This window comes from Pygoscelis adeliae, unplaced genomic scaffold (genome assembly GCF_000699105.1).
Source record: "Pygoscelis adeliae isolate BGI_AS28 unplaced genomic scaffold, ASM69910v1 Scaffold122, whole genome shotgun sequence".
In the NCBI taxonomy this organism is placed as follows: domain Eukaryota; kingdom Metazoa; phylum Chordata; class Aves; order Sphenisciformes; family Spheniscidae; genus Pygoscelis; species Pygoscelis adeliae.
Window position 1 is genome coordinate 5,876,021 of NW_008824358.1, and position 24,977 is coordinate 5,900,997.

At 37.3% G+C, this 24,977-nt stretch overlaps 1 protein-coding gene across 2 annotated transcripts in view; it reads right to left on the reverse strand.

Annotated features, from left to right (window-relative positions):
• EML6 (echinoderm microtubule associated protein like 6) overlaps positions 1–24,977 on the reverse strand; it is a 118,555-nt gene that overhangs the window by 67,783 nt on the left and 25,795 nt on the right. For both annotated transcript variants that reach the window (XM_009319601.1, XM_009319603.1), the window contains exons 2-5: positions 12,256–12,415; positions 6,150–6,248; positions 4,342–4,410; positions 1,471–1,656 (exon numbers count right to left, since the gene is read on the reverse strand). In XM_009319601.1, coding sequence (XP_009317876.1) covers positions 1,471–1,656; positions 4,342–4,410; positions 6,150–6,248; positions 12,256–12,415 — 514 coding nt within the window. The remainder of the gene's footprint in view (positions 1–1,470; positions 1,657–4,341; positions 4,411–6,149; positions 6,249–12,255; positions 12,416–24,977) is intronic.

Here is a 24,977-nt window from a genome sequence, read left to right on the forward strand (position 1 = left end):
CTTTCTCTTCATTGAAAGACAAGTTTCTATTACAGTTTGAATTTCTTCATTTTCGAAAATGCCTCATTATGATGACTGTGCTGTACTACATTGGAATAGCTCATGGAATGCCTGCTGATTCAGTACTTTATAAAGAAAACCTCTCAGTTAAGGGACAAGTTGAACTGCATGGAAATGAATACAATGAAGACCTGACCTCTGTTTTCAAAGTGGCCTTGTTCAATGTCCTAATAAATTAACATTTCTAATAATTAATTACACAGAGGTTAGAAATTGGGCAAGAGAATGCATATTAGCCACAGCAAAGCCCATAATTTATAAAGATGAAACAGAACACATTGTATAGAAAGAGATTGTATTTAATCATTCTAATGAATCTAAATAAAATTCTGCAAACAAAATTCTGCAAATATACTACAGGGGTTTATTGTTTGCCAAAGATATTTCCATGTTATTGCAGCTGCACATAACCGCAACCTGGCAACTGCACAGTAGTTCTGCAGGTAAGATGTGCCACTGACTTCAGTCTGACTGCTTTCATAAACTAGGGATTACTTCTATAAATAACGCTTACTCTCTGAACACTTAAATCTAATTTGAAAAGCTACTATGAATCTTGATGCACTGCCAACATAATTAATTTTGGGAGGTCAGAAAAAAATGTTAAGTTTGCAGTGCTCTTTCTAGAAAGGTTCTAGAAGAAAACTGTAGCAACAACTGTTAGATTTCGTATCACTCGTCTAAGAAAAATACTCGTTTCCTTCTGTCCAAAAAACCCATGCTAGAATGCCATTAGCCACAATCATATTCAAAATAGGAGTAGTTCTCAAATACATTTGAAACAAGACATGAAAATCCTACCGTGCCTTTAGTGCAGCAACAACAGAGACATAAATTTATTATATTAGAGTGGTTAGAAATCTAACACGATCCTATACATTCCCCTTTCTCTCTGTAATTATAAGCGCACCAGACTGGGGGGCGTGTTATGAAGCCAATTGGAGTAAACTGTCTTTGGAATATGGTCGGAGTGCAATTCACAGATTAAACAGGCTTACTCCACATTGAAGCTTTTATGAAGAGTCAGTCTTCAGTGTTGGGAATTTTAGTGGTAAAATTCTGTTTAAAATAAGATCATTTGGTTACCAACTGTTTTTAAGTAAACTGATCATAACTGAGGCTACTCAATCTGCGAAGCTTTAGATTTACAGACTTCACTTTAGATTTAGTCTGCTTGGTTAAATCAATGCTATAAATATAAGCAGTTCTGTCAATATCAGTTCAGCAGCTAGCATCTGTTGGCAACATGTAAACAAAGTATAAGATTACATATAAGTTCTTAATTGATGAACAGCCTTAGACATTCTTCTGACCTGAAACAGAAGAAAATCTTTGTAGATAAGCCTTCAAGAAGTTTTTCAATTCAATGAACAGTTTGTTTCAGAAATTGACATTAAAAACACAACTTACACTATGTGCTCCTTGAATTGTGCGGACTAAGTTTAGCCCTTTCCAAACATAGATGTCTCCATTTAAAGCACCAGAGTACGTGATATCTTCTTTTGCACATGCTAAACAAAGGATAGTTTGGAGATCTCCTGTTTTACCAAATATTCCTCTCTTTGCTGTCAGTGCATTTCCACACAATGTCCAAAACTGTGAAATGTAAATGGCACATTAGGAAAAATTTCTGCAGAATTTCTCTTTTTTGGTATTAGCATGCAGATCTCACAGACATACATCCTTACAGAGCAGTGTCTGGACAGACACTTAAATGACTCCTGTAGTCCTATCAGGATGCCCATTACTCCAAAACTTACCCACTTACCAAGGAAACCCCCAGGCAAATGCAGTAAATCTAAGAACAAAACAAAATGATCAAACTGTTTGAGAAAGTGAGGCACAATTCCGACTCACTATTGCTACACTACCCCTTCTCATTATCTCACTACCTTTTATCATGTATTGCTGGGTGGTATCTGGCAATATGAACACACGCTTTTTAAAGCCAGGAACGGCCCATTTTTCTTCTCTGCAAAACTTAAAATACAGCTACAGTTCAGAAGTAATAAAATACTTGATCTTAAAGAACTTTTGTGCCTGGAGTAGACATTTCTGCCCTTTTCCAATGCACTGGAAGAGATACGTCCCTCAAATATAGTTACATTTACTGAGAAACCATCTGTCGGATGGAGACTGCAAACGCTTGTACGTGAAACAACTCTCTGACTACGAGAGTAGTAGGTTCTCTAAGTGTGGAACGGTGACTTTCTTGACTTCTACACAGACACAGTAACATTCTGCAAAAAAGAATGTAAGACTGACTGGGGAAGAGAAAAGAGTCAAGAGAATACAAAGTTTCTCTTAGAAGGGTGGGCTAGAAATATCATACTATTTCTTTTTGAATCAGTTCAGAGTGCCTGGGTTGGTTTTTTTTTAAACAAACATAATTTTATCAAGTGGAGAGGATAGTTAGTGCACTCAGCTCCCTCTCAAGGATCAGACCTTCCAGGGAAGGCAGAGTAAAGAGAATTTCAACTAGATGTGTAAGAGAAGTGCTGAAATATCCAGGCCTGCCAGCACTAGGATGCTCTGGACACATGCAGAAACAGAACAGTAAATCTACATGGCGTAGCATAGTCCTGAATGGACTTGCCAGCTCAGGTCTTTATTAGTTGAGGCATCTATGCTCTGTGGTGGATCGCACACTGGAAAGATACTTTCAGAGATGATTGGACAGGAATACTGAAGTGTCGGACATAGATGCATAATGTCTATCTCATTCCCACGTTATATGCCTACATCTTTTCATGGCTATAAGCCAAATTTTTGGGTCTTTCTCTTTGTACTTACTCCTATAAAATTCCTATAAAGCTGAATTCCAGAAAATCCTTGGAGCAAGGATTTTTATTTCAGATCCTTCTCTATTTCTAATTCAATTAAATTTTCCCATTGCCTCTTAACATAAGCCAATTTACGAGAAGGCAGTGGGAATACTTCCCCCAGGGCTTTCATACTGTGAGTAAAACATATACTCTCCTCACTTCTGGTTAGCCACAGAAGGGCAAGAGAGCAGGTAGCAGTGTTAGGAAATGGATGGAGGGAGGAGCCTGAGCTCAGTCTGAGATTCCTCAGCTCCTAGGCTTTACCACAGCTTCTAATATCTGCTCAGCCAAATGAGCCAATAGGACTGAAATGCTAAAGGAACAAATGGCACTATTCCCAAGTATTAGTCCCAATTCTCCAAGTGATACAATTACATTAGAGCTGTTCTTTTCCTTCGCTGCAAGTTGAAGTAATTATCACATTCCCACAGCCTTATAATGAACGGCAAGTACACAGACTGCTGTTTGAGCATCATTGGAGGGGAATATCTAGTCATTCCCCCCCCCCCTTTTTTTTTTTTGGCATGCCTGTATCTATACGTATTTACTTTGCCTGGTATTGTGGATGTTCAGGGTAATTATGGCCATTTTAAACAGAATACAGGTGCCAAACAAAGACAGGTTTTAGAAAACAGCTTGCAGAATACAACAGATGGTATCACTTCTGCCAAAACCACCCACAGTTTGAAAGCAGTGGTGGTTTTAAGGGCACAAGCTTCTCAGTAACCAGAACTAGAGATATTAACTGGTCTCCTAAACTTCTAGTTAAAGCTCTTCCCACCCCAGTCATGTGAAATAATTGCCATCTGTTAGGAATGCTTTTGATGAGACAGGAGAAAAATAGAAGCCTGCAGGGAATATTGGCAAGCAGAAGGATTTCTTTCTAAGTTTTTTACAGGCACGAGAATGTTTTACCATAAACTTATAGTATATATCTAGGTTCATATTTAAATCACCTCTGGAAAAGGTGACTTAGAGGGAGAACTAGTGGGGCCCTAGAGTTTTCATCTGTTCATCTCTGCAGGTATTGCATACCTTCTCCATGGTATTCCTAAAAATGCTGGTAGCAGTTCATTCAATACACGCTTTTAACTTGGTTCCTCCTATACCTGTTCAGTGACCCTTTGTGATGCTTGATGAGAGAAATCACTAAAGGCTGAGACAATTTTGAGACAATTTAGGTGGAATGGAGAGGGCAGAGAACCCTAAAATTACAAGTATATGATGACAATTACACCAAATGATCTTCCCACTTTGCTTGCTAAGTGGATCTGCACCTCAGTCACTGCTGAATGTCTAAACTGGCTTCAACCAAAAAGTTTTGCTAAAATGTTCACAGAGTAAAGAAAGAAAAATATAAACTGTCTTATATATAAAGCCCTCATCATATAAGAGGACAAATTTCTTCTGTGACATTTATTTACTTTTTAACAAGTAAACAATAAAAGCTATTTACCTTTATGTGTTTTACTCCACAGCTGACGATTCTATTTGGCTGATACTGATCCCAGGAAATATCGAATATCTGTTAAGAAATACAGTAAGCTGATATTTTAAATTATACAGTAGTTGCATCTAGGCTCAGCTTGCTTTTATCAATTTTTAGGCACCATTTCTGTTGCAACATATTACTAAAAATGAAAGAATACTATTTAGTTAAATTTGGAACTCTCTGTAAACAAAGATTAAGGCAAATATGCAGGCTCCCTCACACAGTTCTGTCAACAAACCTCATTGCTGCCTTCACACTACCAATCTATTCTAGCTCCAAGATATTATTGAAGAAACAATATTTACTGTCTCAAATAAAATGGGAATTATGGTGTAAGCTAACGTTCCTCAAGTTTAGGGAAGAAAGATTGGTACGTTTATCTTTATTCATTATTTTAGGTGAAAGGTACAGTATCTAATTTAACCCGATTGCCAAAAGACCTCAGTGACAAAATGGCTGAATATCATTCATCTGACCTAACCTACAGATTAAAAATTGAATTCTTCATTTTGATTAATGTTACATTTACATTTATAATAGCACGCATCAAAAAATGAAGTATCAGATCCTATACAGCTTACCAGAACAAACTTACAGTGTATTCTATGACTATGGGATTATGTCAAATGGAAAATTTTGTATAAAGTTTGGAAACAAGAAGTTTGTATTTTGGCCCAGATTTGCAACAATATGCTATTTTTAGACTTTTCACCAATATGTTATATATGTTATTTTAGACTTTTCACCTCTGGCATTCAGCTTTTCAATGTCCAAGCTGAGAACCAATGAGGTTACCACAATCACTAGTTACTTCAGGAAATTACTGAGGTCAGTAGCAAAATTTCCACTGACATAACTGGAAAGTGAATCAGTTCTGAAAGAGAATTTCAAATAAGGACTAAGTTTCTGTTGTATTGGGAACATTATAAGTAAAAATGAAGTACCAGATTTATTCAGATGACACGTAAGATGCAGACAGACTGTACGTACACACCTGTAATGGGAATTCCTTCCTGTAATTAGGTTTAGTCTGTTGCTTTGCATACACAAATACTCCATCATGTGTAGTAAAACGTGATAACACCTCAAAATTATGACATTCTAACATGTTATAATATCATAATATGGATAAGAAAAAAGTTGTCAGAATGTGTTCGTAATTTATTTTAGCGTATTCATCCTTGTGCTTATATATGTTGGGGAGGTATTTTGCTTATGCTAAACCTGTTCGAACATTTCCTAATCCCGAATAATATTCTAAACTCAGACCTGTTCAGTTCTCATATTTATTGATGTTATTATGATCCTTTACCTGAAGTTAACAGATATAAAAGGCATATTTATCCTAATTATATTTCTCCTACAGGTAACTGTCTTAAGCAAAAATAAAAGGGAGATAATTAAACTTTCCCTCAGGATAAAGTGTCCTTTTGACATATTCAGAAAGAACATTATCTTTGTCCACTGAGCTAGCATTTCACATCTTATATAAAGAGCTATAAATCATCCTAATCAGTGTGTAATTACAAAGTATTTCCTCCCTAGGCTTGCTAGACAGTCAGCTCAAGAATCCATCACATGCCTCATTTACTAACACAGTGCTTTGTGCTATGTCAGGCACAATGAGAAGAAATTAATACCTTGTTCAGTATTTTAAAAACCAGGTAGAATGATCAAAATTATCTTTGCATTAGCCTAATATAAACAAAAATTATTTTCAAAACACTTTTGTAACTCCCAGACAAAATTCAGTAAACCCCTCATACAATTACCCTGTCTGAATGGCCTGTAGCTGTTGCCAGTAGTTTTCCTCTCTTCCAGTCCCAAATACACACTGTATTTTTGGCATCCAGTCCCACTGAAGCTAAACGCTAAGGAAAAACAATAGTAATCCAGTTAACAGAAAATCAACTCAAAAATCAGTTTGCTGTAGTTCAGATTATTACGTGTACAAATGGATTTTTCCACATGTGAGTTGTGTTTGAGCTACATTGCAAAGGCACCATCAAGATATCCACACATCATTTATTCACTGGAGAAAGCCCTGAAATGTCTAATCTTTTCTAAAAAGTCAGGTTATTAATTTCAGGTTACCAATGTCTCAAGTGCAATTCTTATAATGAAAGATTTTAAGTGCTTCTTTCAGGTGCACACAATTCTAGCATTTTGATCAATTAACCTGATAATAACAGCGAATGGGAAATAAAAGCTCTCACTATTTCCAAATACAGTGTTGTTCATTATGCTCATTTTGTTGAGCTTTAGAATCAGAATTGGATATACTTTTAATAATTGCTTTTTACATAGCTTAGTGTATCAAATCACCAATTAAAATAACTAATAATTTTAATATTTTTAAATCTCAATAACGCAAGAAAGAAAAAGAACAAAATAAAATGGAGGGCAAAATCTTCCTGTCTACGTTGAATTTATTAGATAGCAAAAACATCAAGTAGGTCTGATTCTCAGTTTCTTTGCACCCTAGTATTGACAATGACTACTTGAATAATTAGGGAAGAGGGGGAGAAGGTAGATTGCATACATCTGCAACATATCCAGAAGATCAACGGTTATTGTGGCAGTTGTAGGGTTTTCCCCCTTCCAGTGACTGTGCTAATTATGTCCAACGTGATGTGATTTCTGTCAGAGTTTCTCATCAGGTGAGAGATCTTTGCAGACCAGAGATGGTAGAACTGGGTGTCATGATCTGTACCAGTGCAAAAACTAAGCTAGTGCCAGATGTCCTGCAACTGTAAATAACAGATGTGATGCCAACGTATGTTAGATAGGGATATATAATGGATATGTCCAACCTATTAGTAAAAGGAATATGCCTGAGTAACTTGCACCATGGGAAGATGAGAGACTATTTTCATGGGAAACAATCTTGTAGCTCAGTAACACGACTTCTTAAAAAAGCCGTATCTGTTGTGTCCATACTGCCTGTCCCTTGTTCTTCTCATTGCCCTGTCTAATAACTTCTTATCATCAGGAATTAACAGTCCAACTGAAACACCTAAGCATTTTGCTCTGTTATAGGAAAGCCTGCACTTCAAGAACATGCAATAAATGAAACCTTTCTTTTTACCTCAGAGACAAAGAACAGCAGATGAACCACCTCATCCAAATGGACTTATGTTTCAGAGATTACATTGACCAGATCTTTTCCTTGAAGATTTGCTTCAAGAAGATGACTTGCAAACTGAATCTCTTCAGTTGAATTTCCTTCCTTCAACTAAATGTCCACTATTTTTTGCTTCAAATTTTCAATACACAAATTGTTTAAAGTCTGGAGATGTCTGTCATAATACAAAAGGACTGAGCCAGCAAAGAAAACAAGTGTAGTTACCAGAGATTCCTCTAAAATGCTGTATTAGAAAAAATAGTAATTGCAGTGAGGCTATCAACTACTGTACAACTGAGAGAAGAAATCATTATTCATAAAGAAACAGAGGTTTTTATTCTCTGGCAAAATAATTCAGAAACAAGGTACTCCACGCCTTTTCATACCATTTATAAGCGTAAAAACATAGTGTACATCTTCCTTCTTAAGAGAGCCACTATCAAAAGCCTCTGGTTTAAATGCAGTAGGTACACATGCACCCTTCACTGTCTTCTTAATAGTTACAGTTGCTTTATTTTAGAGCAATGAAATATATCTTTTTAAACTTTGGTTTCATGGGAGTTGACAACCTGCATTATGCCTAATGCAATACCTGAACTCTGCCTAGTGAATAACGCATAACCCAACCAATATCCTACCAGCAAATGTACTAAGCAATATGGTATTAATGAGAAAAAAAACCCCAACCAAAAACCCAAAAACTTATTTACAGACTTAAACCACGAGTTCCTCTGAGTCCAGTCTACTTTTATATTGTCTTTCACTGAAATAAAAACACCTGAGGTCTTGTGAAACCAAGCTGTGTGAGAATCTACTGCAGGAACTTGCAAGACACCAAGTAGTCAGAAGATTTGATTATGATATATTACATCAAAATCTGTCTGAAGACTCTCCACATATGTGAGTCTTTGAAATGGTAGATAAAGGTAGGTTTGAAATTTGGGGTTCTATCACTAGATGTGTACTGACTAGCTGCACTTAACCTAGGACAACATGCTTGATTATTAGACGTCCAGTAATGAAGGAAAACGAAAATCAAATACGGGAAAGAATGAACATGCTCCTGCCAGTTACCAACGTAAAAATATCTCTTTTCAGAAAGAACTGTTATTGTAGCAAAAATAAGTTTTATGTGCCCTTGAGCAATCTACACCTACCCAGGGGTTTGTATGTACTGATCAAAACACAAGATATTTTTCATGGAACCTTCACCGATTCCAACTTTTTCTCAGCTCTTTTATACTGTTCTGTTCACCATGGAAACCATGGCAGTACTTACAGTTATCTTTTAGATTCATGATGTGAACAACATCAGACCTGAACTGTAACTACCAGTCAGGAAATTACCATTAGTGAGGTAGATGGACAGTGAAAGTACTAGGGGAAATTAAGAAATATTTTATATTTTCTTCTAACATAGGTCTACTGAGGAAGGTCTCCCACTGGCAGAAAAGTAAAGTGATAAATGCTGAATTTCCTTTTTGGTTGAAACACTTACACTTTTAGCCCTCCTTCTGGAAGAGAATTTGACAGATTCTGTTCAGAGAATTCACAGAACTACCAGAAGAAAATATCTGCCAAGTAGTTTATGCACATAATTAAACAATTATTTTTAAATCTACACAGATTTAGAAGATCTGGCTAAAGAAGCCCACTGCTACCTAACACCAAATTTAGAAATGTATGTATGTATTATGGCAGTGCCCTCCTCACTCCATTTAAAAAAAAAAAAAAATTTTTAGAAAGCACACAAAAGGGGTTCATCTAAAATAACTCAGAACAGAAATTGAACTGTGTAGTATTGGTGAAATACTTCAATATAAAAGACATCAGCTTTGTAGGCAATTCTGTGAAGGGTAGATGTTAGTACTTTTAAGGAGAAACTGCAGTTAATTCCTGATTCAACAAAAGACATTTTTAATTATAGGCAAACTGGCAGGTCTTCATTAAACATTTGAACAAAGTGCAGCTTCCCCCCCGCCAAATGTCATCTCCTGGCCATATAGAAAAAGCCCAAACTAAAATACATATTTTTAAATCGCAACAGTTCTGCAAGATATTCAGCTCCCATCAGTACTTTTAAAATACAGTATTAATTACAGATAACGTACAGAATAGGAAATTTACTCAAAACATATTTGTCTCCAAATTTAAAGCTGTATTGAAGGTACATAAAATAAAGGAAGCATACAAGCTATCCCTTGATTTAAGCTGCATATAGATCTTCTCCATATATTAAAGTTAACAAATCCTGTTTACTCCATTACCCAGTTTGTGGTAAATTATGCCAGGGAAGCACTGCAGAGACAACTAAGCTGTCTCCGTGCAGTGCCAGCTGAAGTCCAGCAGGGAGTAATATTTCAGAACCAATTCATCTGAATGCCTGAAACAGACACCCCAGAGTTTCTGGTACAAAAAGAGCTAATTAATTAACTTGGCTAAAATACAGATGCAGTGTCACTATTTTGGGACCCACAGTAAATCCACATACTGGAGCTGCGCAGCACTCAGCAGCTAGCCTTGGAACCAGAAGCTGTGCACAGCAGAGTGGGAGGAACCCCAGCTGACTTTATGGGGATCCAGCTCAGGTAGAGAAGCAGAATTATCTGGGCTTTTCCTCAGTCTACATTTATTTAGAAAGTGGACAGCTGACAGAGGTAGCAGAGAAAATAATGCATTTCTTGTTGCATCTGTGCCTTATGTTATTGTTGAATTTATTTGTGTTTTGGGGCTAAAATACAAATCTTTCTGGGCTATTAACAGACATTCAATATAAAGGAATGAAAGGTATGCATCAGAAGGAAAGGTGTAAGCAATGTATGCGAAGTCTGTTTTGTCCTGTCACAAGATGCCAGCTCCCTTGGGTGTGCTGACTAAATAAACTGGAACTGTTAGAAGCTCCGAATTCCAAACACTCCAAGTCTTTCTACCATGTCCTTTAATTTTGGCTCAGCACAGCAGCTTCTTCTGCAAAGCCAGCAAGAGCAGCAAAAAGCCAAGATACATTATCCATATTTATGTTTTCCAGCATTGGTTTTTCTCCAGATATGAAAGCGTTCTGTGCAAATTTTTATTTCCAGAATAAACTGCAACTTCTCCAGCACTTCCAGAAACAGAACGTTACTGTTCTGCAAGGTCAACACAGCAGTAAGTTCGGTTTTTTATTAACAGCAAGGAACCCAGCAGGATTTTCAGAAGAGCCTCCACCTTTAACTCATACTGACTGGGCTCTTTGGTGAGTCTTTATTCCCATCGGGTGCTTAAATAGGTTTTAAAAAAAAGTTTATCCACCAGTCTTATGAAGTTAAAAATGAGAAAAAAAAAATTAAGAAGAGGTATTTCTGAATGAGCAATATCTTAAAAAATATTATAGCATTAGAAATTTTGTTCTGTTGATTTGGGGGTTTTCTCATCTGATTTTTTTATTCCACAATCCCCAGGAACACATTTTTCTTTAATTAGAATCGGCACAGGAGATTTCAGAGGAAATGGCTTTACTTTAAGAAAACTGGAGGAAGATGGTTGAAAACTAGGCTTAAAATAGAAAGCTAGTTCCAATTTTTAACGGGGAAATATAATCCATAGCGCTGTTTAGTAATTCAAGTTCCCCAATGCTTTTTAAACATGTTGAAGGCAGCCGCTCATGTTGGAGTCCTTCATTTCAGACTAATCCTTAAACTGAATATACACAAGATAACGCACAATAAAAAGTACTTTTCTTTCATGTGAGAATACATTTTATGCATTGTACAGCCAGTTCTGACCTCAGAAAGAGTAATAAAAGCACTATGTGGTCAGTGGAAGAGCAGCTAGGCATATGATAATAAAGCACTTCTCAATAGACAGCTAACCATCTAGTACATGGTTTTAAGAAAATCATCTAAAGGCAGTTCTGCCCTATTGGGATGCAATTCTGAGGTACACAAGCAAATACAAACACCAGTAAGGATCTGTGCAAGAATCCAGGTATCAGCTCATCTATGCATTCCTAAAAATATTTTAGCAACCAGCTATAAAGTATGACCACAGTGTTACATCAGAAAACTCATTCGGACATCAATAATCACAAAATTGCACAGATAGATATTTATAAAACTATGAATGTGAAATATATCAGGTTTATGTGAATCGTAGATCTATTTTCCTCCTACTTCATTCACAACTGAATGCTTTTAATAGTTTGCCTCTGCAGCAGGGGGGGGTCAATGTGTTTAGCTGTGAATTTAGAACACCATTTACTTACATTTTAAATTTTGTCTCAAAATATCATATAATCATATAATCTAATGACATTGTACAAAGCCACACACTCTGTGTCCTAACCCCATTATTCAAGTAAATTGACTGTGCACCCCAGCCAATGAGACCCTCCGAGCAGTGAGATTACTGGAGCTCCTCTGCCAAAAAAGCTGCAGGGTTGTGAGGACTTTGCCAGGAAATGATCTCTTTGAACAGTAGGTGACAAGTATGTGGTGAAGCTATTACATTTGAGCCACAGAGGGCCATTTCTTCTATGGATATTTGTCCCACACCCAATGCCTCTACTTGCCTTGAACGCTAGGTTGTGATTTTCGTCTCAAAAACATCTTTGAAAGAGCTGTATTTGCAGTCCTTAAAATTAAAAACTTAATTGTAACAGGAGTTTCAGCACTACAGCCATATAGCTACCTAAACATAAAATACTTTAATGTGCATATTTGCTAGAATCAGAAATCAAACTAAATTCAAAACACAGAGAAAGAAGATATACAAACCTGGCCATCTGAATCAAAAGCTAAGCAGGCAACTCCATGTGTGTGTGCATCCTTAAGAACAGACACAGTCTGTACACGGTAGGAATCCCAGATGCAAATGTAAGGGTCCTTCCCAACCTGCCCTGTAGCTACTAAAGTTTTATCCGGGTGAACTGCAAGGCTGAAATAGAACACAGTTGAAGTTATAATACACTTTCTGAATCAGTAAAATAGTATAAAATGTAAAAATTAAATTAAAAAAACCTTAATTTTTTTTAGTTCTCAAAAACTTCAGCTCCTTTTGATTTATTGGATTGATCATATCAACTGTCTTCAAAACTCAGTCTATCCCATTATTTACTTCAAATAATATTTTACTGAGACCAACATGGCTAGTGCAGAATACAATTTATCATGTAATAATATTTTAACCAGAAACTTTAAGGAAAACATAACCAGAGAATTTTTGAATTCTTTTGCTTGGTAAGCTGAATGAACACACAGGCTTTTATCTTAGTCTTTCATAGCTTTATAAAGTCAGTGGATGACTTTCTACAATTTATTCCTCTTTTACACATCAGCTCAAATATTCTGAAATATGGACCAGTGGCTGAATAATGGATATTTTTCACTATGAAAAATACATGCAAGAAATCCGCTCATCTCTACATGTTTAAAGATAGTAGCCTCACAAGAGACAGAGAAATAAATTGCTTCTCCTATATTTGAAGAACAATGACATATGTATTTAAGATCTACTTTTATTTACTGCTGCCTAAGGAGAGGTAAAATTTACTGTACCTTTATTAGTTTACCTCATTTTCTCTAACAGCCAGTTAGAAACAGTACTTTGCACAAAACCTGTCACATCAAGCAACATTTCTACTTCTTAAATCCAAGAAAGGCGCCAATGTTTCAAGAACTGTTTCCCGGTTTTCAGTGATTAACTCCACTAGCATTCAGAAGACTTGCTTTGACCAACTCTTTCTTTTACATTTATTAAACACTCAACTTTTTTATTCTCTGTAGTATTTGTACAGCAATATGTTACTGCAAGCTGCATTCTAATGCAGGCTCTATTAGCAGAATCAAACTATATTTCTGTTCATGATCCTTCAGATATGAAAATTTCCACCAGGCAGCCCATAGTATCCTTCTCTCTCACCCCTGCCTAAGTGTGAACGCTAATATTTACTTCCATTTTGTTGTGTTGGAAGCATTTCTCTTAGACGTCAAACATTTTCTGGAACCAAGCAGTAGCATCATTAAAAAAAAAATTTAAAAAATTATATTTTCCTCATCACACATAACAGAGTTTCATTGTAACACAAAAGACAAAAGGCCGCCATTTAGCAAAGTTCATCCCACATTAACAAGAGGAAGGCAGGCTATCAGCAGTGACACAGCAGCAGAAGCTGCTCTTTGCAATTATTCTGAGCTATTGTCGAGCTACCCTTCAACCCTTGAGGTATTCTCTTTGACAAAACCCAGAGGGTCTAGTTTGAAAATCTAGCTTGGGGATGTTAATAATAAAAAACCCTCCCTAAGGTAATATGAGTACAGAGACAGTTTTACACTGTTATCCAGGAAACAAATTTGAACAATGTCTGAGTATGTGAGCTACAGATGGAATAAGGAAAAATATCCTATTAATAAACTGATGTTCAACAGATGGCTTAGGGCAGCTGAATATTTCGCCTATCCCAGGAGTAGATAATACTAATTATTAAGAATTCATCAAAAAACTTAAGGAAGTTTCAAAAACTTATGTATTCAATTTTTTCACGTTAAAGAACAATTCATGCAAAAAGAACTCTCTTAGCGCAATGCCCAGTAAAACTGTTCTATCTGCTCCTGCACTTGCTCATTCCTCCTTTCCTTCATAGGCTTGAGCTCTACATTGTACTGTGTGTCAACTAGTTCACCTCAATCCTAAACCTATAAGGGGAATACAGGATGACTCCACCATACTTCAGCTGTGATACCTATAATTAAGTTAGAATACTTTTCTTCAGTGATAAAAACCAGACGGAAAAGATTAATTGGGCTATCTATCTCACTGCTAGAACAGAACTGCAGCTTAATTACATCTACCTCTGCTTTGTACAGTTCTGTTTTCACATACTAGAACTTCCTATTTTACATGTATTTCCATTCCTGGGTATAAGGTTAAGAACAGGAACACATTTCCTACAACATGAATATGTCTGTACTGAACATGTCTGTTATTTGTTTTATCCTTTTTGAAGCATGAAGTCAACTAGTGGGGGAACTAAAATTAGGAACTAATATCAATTTTTGGTACCTAAATTAGTAGCCTGATTTTTCAGAACAGCTAAGGACACTCATCTCCCGCTAACAGCCTTTACAATGCACTATAACTGCCTACGTTCAGTCTGGCTGTTAGATAACCAAGTGTTTATTTTTGGCAGACAGAACAGTGGGTTACAGAGTAAGGAAATGACGTCCAATTTCAAGAACAAATCTTGGTGACTGTTTGATACCTGTATATGATTTACATGTTTGTTATGTATTAAACTATAAAAACTGTATGCGCAACTGTATAATATGTCTGCTATGTGTCTTCCTGCCTTCAGACTGTAAGATTTCCTGCTGGCCCGGGTTCTGTGCCCTTCCCCGCCTTTTAAAATGAGTACAAACTTCATCGCTTGTGTTTTGAACCGTTAGGTGCATTTCTTCAACCTTTCTAAGCAAACATCTTATCCTATATCTAAAGCACTTACAACGATACCACGTCATTATTTGCGCCACTGGAAAATACTGAAATACTGTGATAATCAGTGCAATATGAAAATATGATTAGAATAGATTAGGCATTCAAACAACTGCAATTTATGGTATAGAAAAATATTATTAGGGAATTACTTCCTATTCCTTTCAACAGGAAGAACATCTAAAACCACACAAGTCTCTATTATGCAACCAGACAATTTTCTGCAAGTCCCAGGCAGCAGGCCTGCAGATATCTGTTTGAGATACATCAGCGTATGTCAGAGCTGTTCGACTGAAGTGAATGGCTGGACCACCGAAGACTTAACATCGCTGAGCAAGTCATTAATTTCTTCGCTCCCACACCTCCTACCACACAACTTTACCTCCCTAAGTCTGTATTGCCCTGCTCTGCTCATCCACCAGAGTTTGCACACTCTTATCATCAGTGGATGTACATTTGCAGACCTATTCTCAGTATTGAGAACACGTAACCATTCTGGTACCTAGTAACAATAACAAAAATAAATAAAGTGGGAAAAACAAAATCAAGACGTATCTTCAAGTCATGAGCATTTCTCTTAAATGTAATTCACATAATTCCCGTGCTTTTCCCATAAGCGCACTATACAAATTTATATGAGCAAAGGCTTTACTATCAACGAGCAGTGAGAGGAGGGCTGCTCCATGAAGAAAGATGGGCAGGTAACCAAGGGCAGCCATGGCACATGTGGTGCCCTCACTGACCAGGGTGTAGTCCCACAAGATCTAAGCGTGTGGGCAGAAGAAATTTCACAAGGAAGTTTCTCCCTGCTTTCCAAGTTTGTGGGAAAGGGAACTGGACGCTCTCTTGCTAAAGAGTTGGGGTGGAAACGGAAAGGATAAAAGTAGCAGCGATTGCTGCTGGTACTGCTTGCTGGTAGTGGCAGTCACTTCCCCGCGTCTTGATCTTCTCTCTGTGGGAACAGGAACAGATGCACGTGGAGGGTAAGAGGCAGAGATCTCGGAAGTGCACGTTCCCTTCCTTCCAGGGAAGGCAAAGAAAGCAAGGGGATTCCTGGCAGTCTGCTCTTCTGAGCAGCTGAAAGCTTTTGTGTATGCATAAAGCTAACTGTGAATTCCAAAAGCACTCTGATGTGTTTGCAAAAAACGTCTGTAATAAAAGTGCCTCTACAGGCACTTCTTTTAAGCAAACAATCCATTTAAGATGAACTTTAATATTACTTTTGGTAACATTTTAACATTACACCTTATTAATAAAAAGATCTATTAGGAAGAAGAGATTTCAGGGAACATTTCCTTTTCCTTCCCTTCCAAGATCAACAACTATGAATCCTAGCATCCAAGGCTGGAACCCTGTTAATTTAGGATAATTAAAGATGCCAGTCATGTATTCCCGCAGGGTCTGATGAAATGCTTTACAAAAGTCATTAGTGGATCCATCTGGTCTGGGGGCCTTGCCAGATGGTAAACTATTACTACCTCCGCAATTTCTGTTGCAATAACATCCCGCTCCAAGACTTTCTTTTTTCTTTTATAACCACATTAGAATTTCAAGGGACTGAAAGTATTTGTTTCTTGTCTAGATTGTATTTTTTTTGTTTTCTGTAACAGGTTCCATACGCTTATATACATACAATAGAGATCTCAAGTTTAAAACCAAGATGGAACTAAGTAGAAAAGTTTAGATATGGAATGCAAACTACTTCAGGTAGTTGAATCAAATATTAAATTGTTTATTTGAATTGAATATTAAATTGTAATTTCTGTATTTAAATTGTTTCCAAACTGCAGATAAAACAATTTTTTCTTCATAAAGCACATAGTCAAGGAACCAGAGAATTACAGATGCTAGAAAGAACGGGTGACTGGGAAGAACAAAAAAGGGATGAGGGAATTGATGACAGTTGAGGAAGAGAAGTTTCAAGGCTCAGGGTAGGTTTAATGACAGTCTTCCAGAACATCAAAAGCAGTTATAGAGAAGGTGGAGGTACTCTTTTCACAAGGATCCACAGTGAGAGAACAAAAGGCAAAAGACACAAATTGCTTCATGGGAAATTCTGTCTGGATACAAGAAAAAAATTCTTCACCTTAAAAAGAATTGCAGATTGGGATAGGTTGCCTAGAGAAGTGGTAGAATCCCCCTCGCTGGAAATGATTCAAGACTTACTTGGCTTGACAGGACCCTGGATAACCTAATCTAAGGCCGTGCTCTCAAGAGAAAGTTGAACTGGATGATCTCCAGAGGCCCCTTCCATACGAGACTTTTCTGTGATTCCAAATACTGAAATACATCAAGAAAGTCTAAAGTAATCAAAATAAAAATGCATTTTGGCTCACAGCAGTTTACTTGCATTAGATAATTGCTCCTTGATGCTGCAAAAAGAAATTAAGGCCCGTTATCTTTAATACATACATACAGAATTGATACGTTCGTTGAGTCTTGAAATGGGTGCATCAGATAAGAGAGAGAAGTTTAAAACTCACTATTCTGGGTCTTTTAAATATATCACTGCACTATCCTATTTATCAGGTAGTCAAAACACTTTTCCACTGCAGCAGCCAAAGGCTGAACGTTTGCTTTTATAGTTCTGAGTGTATAATTTTTCAAGGTATGTTTTCTATTTATGAATGCCTTATTAAATTGAATCTTTTTACAACCACCCTATTAACTATTCTTTGATTAGCATGAATCAAGCAAATACACTTTTCATACAAACTAAAAGTTTCCAGAATGTCCCACCTGACAAACAAGAATTGCTTTTGAAAGAGGAAGTAAACACCTACAGTTCTGAATTAAGTCAATGCAGACTGTCATTGAAGATCACTGTGTTAGATGGACTTGTCATCCATCTCTTGACAATGCAATTCATGCTCAGTGCTAGGGCTGTCTTGCACCTTAAAGCAGCGGGCAAATTTGATGCTATTCTAAAATAACTCTAGATAGTTAGACACTGATAAATTATTCTCCACTCCAAATCCATCCTGTTTTAAATTTGGAATAACTTTCATGTGTAGACAAACCTTTACAGAATTATGCAGTTTTATGTAACACAATGCTATACAATGATAATGAAGGCTTGGGGAGAAATGTGAGGTAAATTTAAAATCAAATTCCATATCAATGCATATGCTGTCTGCATATGATTAATTCCCTTCAGAAATAAATGAAAGAATTTATGCTTTCTTGCTCAAAATCTGCTACAAACCCTACAGTTTAGCAGAACAGAGAACATAGCGGGTCTTTCCTCAGAATTTAGGTCAAACTTGTTACAAAGTACTCAGGGCACCGACTGTGCTATGCTTGAATGATGGACAGAGAAATAACACAGCTACATTTTTTCTTAAGACTTTTTCTCTGTAGCAAAATATATCTCTGAAAAAGAAATATTTCCAAGAAGCTCCAAGCCTGCCCTGAAATAGGCCATTACGTGCCAGTAGGTATTTTCTTCTTGGTTGCCCCCTTCTGCTCCGCACTGTTAGTTCTCAGTGCGGAAAGAAGTGACACTTTCAAGATCCTGACAGGCCAGCAGGCATGTCTGAAGACCAGGGATCTTTTCAGCTATATTTTACTGCTCACACAGTGCTAAGGACAGAGCTGTCTTCACATGTCAGCAAAGAATGCAAACGCTCTTTCGGGAATTCCTCATTTCACAGAACAAAATGAGTTTCTTTCCCGAGTTGTGGGGTCAAAAGGGAAGACTATAACTCACTGTACAGACAGAGCAATATTATTGGCAAAGTAAGGCAAGATGCAGCCTGATCCCTATTTCTGGATACAACACAAAACATAGCCAAGCCTCATTAAAAGGAACAATGGAATAAAGACCAGCAGTTCAGTGGAAGCAAACGTGGGGACCTGCAGAAGCAAGGGAAAAACAGGAAGGAAAGGGAATCTAGGAAAAAGGAAGGGGGAAAAGGAAAGAACAAAGACACCTGCACAAACCCCACTAGATTGTGCTGTAAAAATGGAGAGGAATTTTAGGAAGAAAACTGCAGGAATTTGACAGACTTATTCTGCATATAATCTCCTCCCAGATTACTTCTGAAACACAAACACCACAACTATCATTTGAGGAAAATCAATCTCTCAATAATGAAGAAGATTGCTACTCATGCACATACACAGCTCCCAACCTTTTGCTCCTCCAGTGCAAGCCTGTGACCCCCACAAGCAGTAAAGAGCTGGCAGGCAGATCACACACCAGGATAACCAATTTTATTTGGCATGTACCACAGCGCAGGTGACGGAGGCTATGGGGGTGCACTGCAGGCATATGAAACAAGTCTCACTGGGAGAAGGGAGACAACAGAAATCTGGTAGCTCTGATACACGCAGACTCTGTGTGTGTGCATATATATGTAAACATATACGAAAAAATGGACACGCTTATACAGTTGAATTACTTTTTACACATGTGAACATATAGTTGTAATAATACTTTTAAATATACGAAATATTGCCACACACTTGTTGGAAACAACTCAAGTACAGAACATATTTGCCCTGAAAAAATAAGAATATAAATGTTCATGGAAACACCACTGGATAAGGGCAATGACAACATTTTCATTTACTGGCTTGATTTTTATACAGTAATAATTGCTTATATATAACACAGAACAGCATATGTGTACAGAAATATGTTTTTAAGATCATCTGGCAAATAAGGCATTTTTTAGGTCTAAGTTCTTACTAACTATTCTACTGCTTGCTTTTCCCTTCCATATTCCCTGTGTAGGAAGAAGAGCGATACAGTTAGAGGTTCTAGCATTTATTCATAATTCTACACTGGCTTCCTACCTAGAACAAGCCATTGCAGGCTAACTTCCTCAGCAGCGATTTCTGCATTCGGTGGCCTGCCTCAGACAGCTACCATCTGCTTGTCAGAGGAAGTAAACACCTACAGTTCTGAATGAAGTCAATGCAGACTGTGATTGAAAAATCACTGTGTTAGGCTTGGCACTCGTAACTGGTCCTGGCCACAGAGTCTAAGTTTAATCATTTATGAAGTGGCTGTGCAGCTCAGCTGGGCTTAAGAAAGGTCTTTGAAGCACACACATTAATAGCTGTTGTTATGCTAAAGTATACTTAAAATGTCCTGGGAATGCAAGGGGCATTTTGACAAGGATTTTATTTCTGACTATTTTCCAGAACTCGTGGCGGGGTAGAATGGTGGCAGGAGCATGCGAAGTTATAACCATTCCTGCCACTCTAAAATTACTCCTCTTTGTCCTCGGGAAATTACTGCTGACCTGCTGCCAGTGCCAGTGTTTGTTATTCAAGCCTATGGAGTTATTCCACCACATTTCAATAAAGTTTGTTCAGCTGCTCAGCGCTTATTAGAAGTCTTGACAGATCAGGCCCATAAGGCTGTGTAAGTAACCTAGCAGAACATGGAATTTGTGGTTGCAATGCAGAGCTACAGAGGTGTCACTGAGTCAGGCCAGATTTAAAGACTAAATTGCTTTTGAACAAGTGATTAAAATTTCCCCAATAACAAAAGGGAAAGAAGCAAGAGAAAGAAACTCTTAAAATGTAATGTTTTGAGCAAAAATGTTCTGCACTTTAATTAAGGCCAGCTCTGATTTACACTCATATGCATCTGCACAGAGAGAAAAATTTGTCAGATTTAATAAAAGAGAACGGCACTGCAGCAGTCCTACAGCACTGTGGTTCCTCATCACACATGGCTGCAGTAACACAAAGGTCACACAGTTCTGTAATGATGTATTTTTCTCATGTATATTTATTTCTTATCTCTCTCATGGATATTTTGCAACTCAGTTTCTGCCAGTGAAAAGAAGTCCTAGGAGATTTTATCCAAAGCCCATTTAATGACTTTAAAAGGTAAGTATAAACAACTGTTGACGTCCTCATGAATTGTGTTTTTTGAGCAACAAGTGATCAGAGAAAAATATGCAGTATTTCCTATTAGCTGCACTACACCAAACAGACTCTACCGTGTAATTCTGAAATCAAACTACCATAGTTTTCCCCTTCAGCTTTCAGATGCATGCGCAGAGTTTCCATCTGAGTCTAATTATATTTGCATTCATGATGATGATCGCAGCATGCTACAATATCTGAAAATAACCCCCCAAATGACACAACTATGACATTTCCGGAACTTTTCATATGTAGCATGGTATGACTATTTTTTCAAGAAAGACCTAAAGATTCCGGAAAGAGAGGGTCTTGGCCCATGCTGAGAGAAGTATGGAGATGCTGCTAAACAAACATGAGCTGGATAAAGTTGCTCAATAATGTGTGGGGTTTAGCCAAAACAGCTATAGTGCTTCTTCGGGTCTGAAATAAAACGTAGTACTTTTTTTGTGTAGAAACAGAGCAGTAAGCTACCAAAGCTATAAATTAGAAAGGAGAGGGAATAGGCTTTTCAGATACCTGAAGGATTTCTGGATAACCTCTTGCTGTGTGGCCTCATTCTTTGCCCTGCTTGCAAATTATAGGTATGTAAGTGTGAAGATCATAGCAACCACTAAAAAATGAGAGGTAACAAGGCTGTAAAGGCTTTGGCCAAAATAAATGCCCAGGACAGATACATGTGGCGTCTCTTGATTTAAGTGTTGTGATTTGACAAAATCAGTAAGATGGAGCTGAATCAATCAGTTGTAAAGAAAAATGTTACTAGTCTTGGAGACTAAAAACAGAGGGTCAGGAAAGAGGAAAGAGCTATATTTAGTTCAGCATTATATTTGCCCCCTGCCCTACTCTATTCTATGTTTATGATAGTTAAATGGACAATGTAAAATATTTTGAAATAAAATGCACAGTAAAACATCAAGTAGATACTTGGTCTATGATGTTAAGATAAAAACAGCAACATGCATGATATCAGGTTAACTCAATGATTTTTCAGTACATGGAAAACTAATTATACACTGCTGTAAATGTAGTATTGCTCAATAGACACTAGCAAAGCTTTCATGTTCATCTGGTATAAAGAATTTTAAGGCCAGTCTGAACACTGTGATTGGAAATACCATTTACACATCAGAAAAAAATCTGTAAGTTAAGAAATGATGGCCATGTCACGTGTTGTAGCCTCCTTTATTTCCTGCGTTCACCCTATTTCAGTCTGACTCTGTTGAAATACCAGATTCAAAGTGCAGTCAAAACAGATGAGACCAACTGTGCATTGCTGCCTGTAATCAAACCATTTATTTTTCTGATTTCGTCACACTCAAGGGCTGAAACAACTAAAAATGGACTGAATGTAGCTGTGCCTTTTCTCCCAAATGCAGAGATGTGATCATAATTCAGGCAAAGATTAAGCCAACAGCTCTAAAACTGGTGGTCACAACAAACAGCAAATATCTGTGCACTAATTAATTGCCCACAGCATGATGATGTCAATCAAGCTGTACTAGTGTCACTGCAGATGGGTCCTATGCTTGACAGCACAGCTGAAGGTATTCTTTCCAGAGGCTGATTCAGTAATTAACTGCTTTGGGATTTCCTGGATCTACTCTACTTTTTGTACAGCTAACAGTCATCAGTGAATACAGCTATAACTATGCGGATCACTCAAGACACAATCCAAGTCAAAACATTTGCAGAAACATCTGAGAAAGAGGAGAGAGGAAACGGGAAGAAAATACTGGAAACAGGACAGACAACAGATACCGCTAACAAAAAGAGGAATCAAGAGGGAGCAACAAAATGAATAAAATATAGAAGATGTGATAAAAATAACCAAAAAGCCCAGAGAAGAACAGTCAAGGAGAAAGCGGAAATATTGTGGAGAACAAGGAAAACACCCCAGCCACTGTCATAACTTTTCTGGATCACTTTAATTTTTAGTTTAAGAGATTTCATCTCATCCTGTTGAAAATCCCTGAGTATATTCACATCTGTGACAAGTTGTATGATCTGACAAAAACTCATACGCTCTCGTTAAAAAATTCACACTGGGATAATAATATTGTTTGCATAGGTTTGCCTTTAACTGATTAGCAGAAATAAGGATTTTAAGCCTAGGGAAACTGTTACTTCAGGTGCGATGAATGCATGGCGTTACAGCTGCATCCTACTCAGGCATTCTTCCCATGATAATCCTGTCATACAACATTTTGAGGTCAAGCACTTTAATGGAAAGAAATAGAGAAGAGCAAGAGCTTGATTCAATAATATATCAAACAAACGCACGCTGAGATGCATTTGATCGGTCAGAAGCAGATGATGATTCTGTTTATGCAGAAAGTCTACAGAAATGATAAATGTGGCAATACTAAAAGTGGCTGGAGAAAAACATTCATTTTTAGATGCCCTAGACTATGGGGGGTTTTCAGTGCTACTAAGAATGCTTTTTTCTCCTTTGAACACTGCCAGCTGACATTTCTCGTTATCTCACAGAAACGCGAAGCCAAGACCAGCAATTTTGTTACTTTTCAGAAACACGGTATTGTACACTGGATGATCATCAGATCACACTGAGGGACATAAAAGAATTTTCCTGTGGTGAAGGGATTAGATTTAAGTTTACTTTTGTACTTTCTGAATGACAACAGTCCATATTCTGTGGCCAGTTGCACCTCCATAAGCTAACGGACCTCTAAGTATAATGAGGGGCAGAATCTTGCACAGTGCATAGGAATTGACAGTATCTGCATTAGCCAGCTGCTGCAAGAAGCAGTTAATCTTTGTTGACCGTGCTGTAGTGGAAGACACGTAACACTGATGCATTGGCTACATATATGGATACAGTCCAGTTTTAGGACTTCTGCTAGGCAGCAATAACATTTCATCAAACTTCTAAGTCGGCGTGGTGAAGTGTCTGAGATCAGCTACGCTCTGTTGTAATTCTGAGTTCGCCTAAACTGAGACACCTTGCTCCGTTAAGAACTGCAAAGAGGACAGAATTGTTAACGCCATTTTGTCATAGTCAGTTGAAAGCGCATGTTGTCTTTGGTTCTCAGAGAAACTCTCTAAAAATAGCAGAAATAGGAAAGCAATTCCTGCATGATTGTATAGAAATCCTACTCCCTGTTTGGCATGCTGAAATGAATAACAAAGATTACATGGGAGCAGAAAACATTGCAGAGCATACAGAAACCATATTTAACATTAAAATAGGTCTATACTCTAAATCTCTAACTACAGTGCATCAGTGACAAGGTCATTAATATCAGTTTTATGAGCACTCTTGCCAGGCTTCTGAAATTCTGTTTCACCAGCTAGTTGTGTAGAACACAAATACAAACGCTATTCCTAAAAAGATTGCTTTTAACAAATACATATTATAAATCCATTTTCTCTTTTTCTAGCAATTAAAAGAAGAAAAGTTGATATACAATAATCCACAAAACAATTTTATTTTTTGAGAAGTGCACTTACTAAAATAAATATGACAGTTGTGAGCTTGCTTTATATTGCCTGACACAACCTGAAGATTGTAAGTATCGAGAGCCTCTTTTGTATGGGATAGATTATACAAAGATTCTGTATCTCAGTTACCAATTACCGTGACAAGATGCTACTAGAGCACATCCACCATTAGACTTGCACATTAAACTTCTTACATAACAGCATTTATCTGGTTTCCCAGAGCCTATTCTAGCTGCCATATACAAAAGGCATGTCACCCAGCTACAACCTATTATTAAACAAAAAGCAGCTAAGTATCATTATTTTTTAAAACCAAAATAGAAAATAATTAAGGATTAGAAACAAAACTTTGGTTTCACCATACTCTGCTATGCTTCTGATGATGAAGTTATGCAGCATCATGGTAAAACCAACAAACCAATAACATACCAATGCTCTGCACATAATATCCAGAAAGGTAAGCAGTAAAACACCAAAGAAACACACTTGAGAAACTAATGCTGATCAGAATTTTCCACTGCTTACCTTTTAGCCTTCTCTCCTTTCTACCACAGGCTTTGTCAGTCATTGCGACTCAGCCGATTTCATCTACTGCTGATTTGAAACTAAGCAGAATGTTGCTTTTGACTACAAGTTAACCATGCTAAATTTGAACCGCTAGGTA